The 5,209-nt window shown below is 54.1% G+C and overlaps 1 protein-coding gene across 1 annotated transcript in view; it reads left to right on the top strand.

Annotated features, from left to right (window-relative positions):
• Positions 1-4,948: 4,948 nt before the first annotated feature.
• The window catches only part of SLC35B2 (solute carrier family 35 member B2), a 46,942-nt gene continuing 46,681 nt past the window's right edge, over positions 4,949-5,209 (top strand). Inside the window, exon 1 of the mRNA XM_082251653.1 lies at positions 4,949-5,051. Within this exon, the coding sequence (XP_082107779.1) occupies positions 5,029-5,051 (23 nt within the window). The 5' untranslated portion in view covers positions 4,949-5,028. The remainder of the gene's footprint in view (positions 5,052-5,209) is intronic.

Raw genomic sequence — 5,209 nt, 5'->3', positions numbered from 1 at the left:
CTGGGCAGTTGATTATGGATGATGGGGGGTATTCTGGGTAGTTGATGGGGGGGGGGGGGTATTCTGGGCAGTTGATGATGGGGGTATTCTGGGCAGTTGATGGGAGGGGGTATCTTGGAAGTTAATTTTGGTGATTTGGGGGTATTCTGGGCAGTTGATGTGGGGTATCTGGGCAGTTGTTGGGGGGATGTTCTTGGCAGTTAATGGAGGGGGAAATGGTGGGCAGAGTATGGGGGGAGTATCTGGGCAGTTGATGGGGGTTTTCTCGGCAGTTGATGGGGGTGGGTTGTATTCTTGACAGTTGATGGGGGGGTATTCTGGGCAATTGATGGGGGGTGGGTTGTATTCTTGACAGTTGATGGGGGGAGTATCTGGGCAGTTGATGGGGGTTTTCTCGTCAGTTGATGGGGGTGGGTTGTATTCTTGACAGTTGATGGGGGGGTATTCTGGGCAATTGATGGGGGTGGGTTGTATTCTTGACAGTTGATGGGGGGGTATTCTTGGCAGTTGATGGAGGGGGTTTATTCTGGACAGTTTATGGAGGGGGTGTATTCTGGGCAGTTGATGAAGGGGGGTATGCAGGGCAGTTAATGGGGGGTATTCTGGGAAGTTGATAGGGGTATTCTTGGCAGTTGATGGAGGGTATTCTTGGCAGTTGATAGGGGGGGGGTATTCTGGGCAGTTGATAGGGGGTATTCTGGGCAGTTGATAGGGGGGTATTCTGGGCAGTTGTTGGGGGGTATTCTTGGCAGTTGATGGAGGGGTTTATTCTTGGAAGTTGATGGAGGAGAGTATTCTGGGCAATTGATGGGGGTATTCTGGGCAGTTGATGGAGGGGTGGTATTCTTGGCAGTTGATGGAGGGGGTTTATTCTGGGCATTTGATGGAGGGTATTCTGGGCAGTTGATAGGGGGTATTCTTTGCAGTTGATGGGGGGTATTCTGGGCAGTTGATGGGGGTGTATTCTTGGCAGGTGATGGAGGGGGGTATTCTGGGCAGTTGATGGAGGGGTGGTATTCTTGGCAGTTGATGGAGGGGGTGTATTCTGGGCAGTTGATGGAGGGGGTGTTTTCTGGGCAGTTGATGGAGGGGTGTGTTCTGGCCAGTTGAGAGAGGGGTGGGGGGGATTTGGGCATTTGATGGAGGAGGTGTATTATGTGCAGTTGATGGGGGAGTATTCTGGGTAGTTGATGGGGAGGGGTGATTTCCGGACAGTTGATGGGGGGGGGGGTGTTATCTTGGCAGTTGATAGAGGGGGTTTATTCTTGGCAGTTGATGGAGGGTATTCTGGGCAGTTGATAGGGGGTATTATTGGCAGTTGATGGGGGGGTATTCTTGGCAGTTGATGAAGGGGTTTTATTCTGGGCAGTTGGTGGAGGGGTGGTATTCTTGGCAGTTGATGGAGGGGGTCTATTCTGGGCAGTTGATGGGGGGTATTCTGGGCAGTTGATGGGGGGTATTCTGGGCAGTTGATGGAGGGGGTTTATTCTGGGCAGTTGATGAAAGGGTGAATTCTGGGCAGTTGATGGAAGGGGTGTATTCTGGGCATTTGATGAAGGGGGGTATTCTGGGCAGTTGATGGAGGGGGTATATTCTGGGCAGTTGATGGAGGGGGTGTTTTCTGGGCAGTTGATGGAGGGGGTGTGTTCTGGTCAGTTGAGAGAGGTGTGGGGGGGATTTGGGCATTTGATGGAGGAGGTGTATTATGTGCAGTTGATGGGGGAGTATTCTGGGTAGATGATGGGGAGGGGTGATTTCCTGGCAGTTGATGGGGGAGGCTCTCTGGGCAGTTGATGGGGGGGGTATCTGGGCAGTTGATGGGGGTTGTATCTGGGCAGTTGATGGAGGTGGGGTTATATTGGCAGTTGATGGGGGTAGGTATTTTGAGCAGTTGATGGGGGGGTATCTTGGCGGTTGATGGGGGAGGTATTCTGGGCAGCTGATGGGGGGTATCTGGACAGTCGATTGAGGGGGTATATTGGCAGTTGATGGGGGGAGGTATTCTTGGCAGTTGATGAGGGGGGAGGGTTTCTGGGCAGTTAATGGGGTGGGGGATATTCTTGGCAGTTTATGGAGGGGAGGGGGATATTCTGGGCAGTTGATGGGGGGACGGGGATATTCTTGGCAGTGGATCGAGAGGGTGTATACTGTGCAGTTGAGGCGGGAAGGGGGGTGTCGGTATTCTTGGCAGTTGATGGCAGGGGGTATTCTGGGTAGTTGATGGGGGAGTATCTGGGCAGTTGATGGGGGATTTTCTGGGCAATTAATGGGGGGTGTTCTGGGCAGTTTATGGGGGGTATCTTGGCACTTGATGAGGGATTATCTGGGCAGTTGATGGGGGTGTCCTGGGCAGTTGATGGGGGTGGAGTGTATTCTGTGCAGTTGATGAGGGGAGGTATCTGGGCAGTTGTTGCTGGGATATTCTTGACAGTTTATGGTGAAGGATATTCTGGGCAGTTGATAGGGGGTGTTCTAGGCATTTGACAGGGGGGTATTCTAATCAGTTGATGGGGGGGGGGGGGTGTATTCTGGGCTGTTGATGGGGGGATATTCTGGGCAGTTGATCAGGGATGGGTATATTCTGTGCAGTTGATGGGGGATATCTGGGCAGTTGATAGGGGGTATTCTTGGCAGTTGATGGGGGGTTGGCTATCTGAGAAGTTAATTTGGGTGACTTGGGGGTGTTCTGGGCAGATGATGGGGGGGGGGGGGGCTATTCTGGGCAGTTTATAGGGGGGTATCTGTGCAGTTGATGGAGGGAGGGGTGTGTTCTGTGCAGTTGATGGGGGGGGGGGGGTATTTTGGCAGTTGATGGGGGGTATATTGGTAGTTAATAGGGGGAGGTATTTTGGGCAGTTGATGGGAGGGTGCATCTGCGCAGTTGATGGGGGGGGGGTATTCTGGGCAGTTGATGGGGGTGAGGGGAATATTCTAGGCAGTTGATAGGGGGAGGGTTTTTTTCTATGCAGTTGATGTGGGGGGTTATCTGGACAGTTGATGGGTGGGGTGTCTGGGCAGTTCATGGTGGGGGGACATCTGGGCAATTAATGGGGGGGGGTATTCTGGGCAATTTTTGAGGGTTTATTCTTGGCAGTTGATGGGGTGGGGGAATATTCTGGGCAGTATATGGGGGGGGGGGTATTCTGGGCAGTCGATTGGGAATATCTGGGCAGTTGATGGGGGGGGGGGGATCTGGGCAGTTGATAGCGAGGAAGGATGTATTCTGTGCAGTTGATGGGGTATTCTGGGCATTTGATGGGGGTGTATTCTGGGCAGTTGATGGGGGGTATTCTGGGCAGTTTATGGGGGTATTCTGAGTGTTGATGATGGGGGGTATTCTGGGCAGTTGATGATGGATGATGGGGGTATTCTGGGCAGTTGATGGGAGGGGGTATCTTGGAAGTTAATTTTGGTGATTTGGGGGTATTCTGGCAGTTGATGTGGGGTATCTGGGCAGTTGATGGGGGTATCTGGGCAGTTGTTGGGGGGATGTTCTTGGCAGTTAATGGAGGGGGAAATGGTAGGCAGAGTATGGGGGGAGTATCTGGGCAGTTGATGGGGGTTTTCTCGGCAGTTGATGGGGGTGGGTTGTATTCTTGACAGTTGATGGGGGGGTATTCTGGGCAATTGATGGGGGGTGGGTTGTATTCTTGACAGTTGATGGGGGGTATTCTGGGCAATTGATGGGGGGAGGGATATTCTGTGCAGTTGATGGGGGGAGGGATATATTCTGTGCAGTTGATGGGGAGGGGGTATTCTGGGCAGTTGATGGGGGGTATCTGGGCAGTTGATTGGGCAGTTGATACGGATGAGGGATGTATTCTGTGTAGTTTATGGGGGGGGGGGTTTCTGGGCAGTTGATGGGGGAGGGGTGTATTCTGGGCAGTTGTTGTGGGGATATCTGGGCAGTTGATAAGGTGGTATTCTTGGCAGTTGATGGTGGGGGTATTCTGGGCAGTTGATGGGGGGTATTCTGTGCAGTTTATGGGGGGAGGGGTGTATTGTGTACAGTCGATGAGGGAGTATTCTGGGTGGTTGATGGGGGGGGGGTTGTTCTGTGCAGTTGAAGGGGGGGTTTTCTGGGCAGTTGATGGGGGGTATTCTGGGCAGTTGATGGGGGGTATATTTGGCTGTTGTTGGGGGAAAGGGTGCATTCTGCGCAGTTGATGGGGAGGAGCTTTCTGGGCAGTTGATGAGTGGGGGTATCTGGGCAGTTGATGGGGGGGTTTCTGGGCAGTTGATGGGGGGGGTTATCTGGGCAGTTAATGGGGGTATTCTGTGCAGTTTATGGGGGGAGGGGTGTATTGTGTACAGTCGATGAGGGAGTATTCTGGGTGGTTGATGGGGGGGGGGGGGAGTTGTTCTGTGCGGTTGAAGGGGGGTTTTTCTGGGCAGTTGATGGGGGGGTATATTTGGCTGTTTTGGGGGAAAGGGTGCATTCTGCGCAGTTGATGGGGAGGAGGTATCTGGGCAGTTGATGGGGGGGGGGGGAGTTATCTGGGCAGTTGATGGAGGGGGGTATCTGGGCAGTTGATGAGTGGGGGTATCTGGGCAGTTGATGGGGGGGGGGGAGTTATCTGGGCAGTTGATGGGGGGGGGGAGTTATCTGGGCAGTTGATGGGGGGGGGTTATCTGGGCAGTTGATGGGGGGGGAGTTATCTGGGCAGTTGATGGGGGGGAGTTATCTGGGCAGTTGATGGAGGGGGGTATCTGGGCAGTTGATGGAGAGGGGTATCTGGGCAGTTGATGGGGGGGTTTCTGGGAAGCTGATGGACGGGGGGGAATTCTAGGCAGTTGATGGGGGGGGGTAGTATTGGTCGGATGTAGCACAGGACACACAAAGAGAGGAGGAATGCGATGCATTAAATTGAGCGATCTGTCCTTTAGGGCCATAAATCCCCACCAGGGGGCCCCAGCGAGCCCGGACTCTGATGGCTGCAGCCGCACTCACTCTTCCGGGCCGCTGGGTGTCGCTGTGTCGGTGGGGGGAGGGGGAGGGATGCCCGGCTTGGAGAGAAGAGACCAGACATGAAGAGCCCGACCGGGAGACGGTGAGTGATCGGAGCACCGGGGGAGGGGACTGCCGGGGATCGGGATGTGATCGGTTGTACATCGCAATGTCAGTGTATGACCCGATATCCGACCGTGTACCGTTACCTGTACCCCCCCCCCCCCTTATATCAATGCCTCCTCCTCCCCCATTAAATCA

The sequence above is a fragment of the Pelophylax lessonae genome (genome assembly GCF_965119305.1).
Source record: "Pelophylax lessonae genome assembly, chromosome: 3".
NCBI classification, from domain to species: Eukaryota; Metazoa; Chordata; class Amphibia; order Anura; family Ranidae; genus Pelophylax; species Pelophylax lessonae.
The sequence above is the reverse complement of the archived record's forward strand: the minus strand, read 5'-3'. Positions and strand labels throughout refer to the sequence as shown.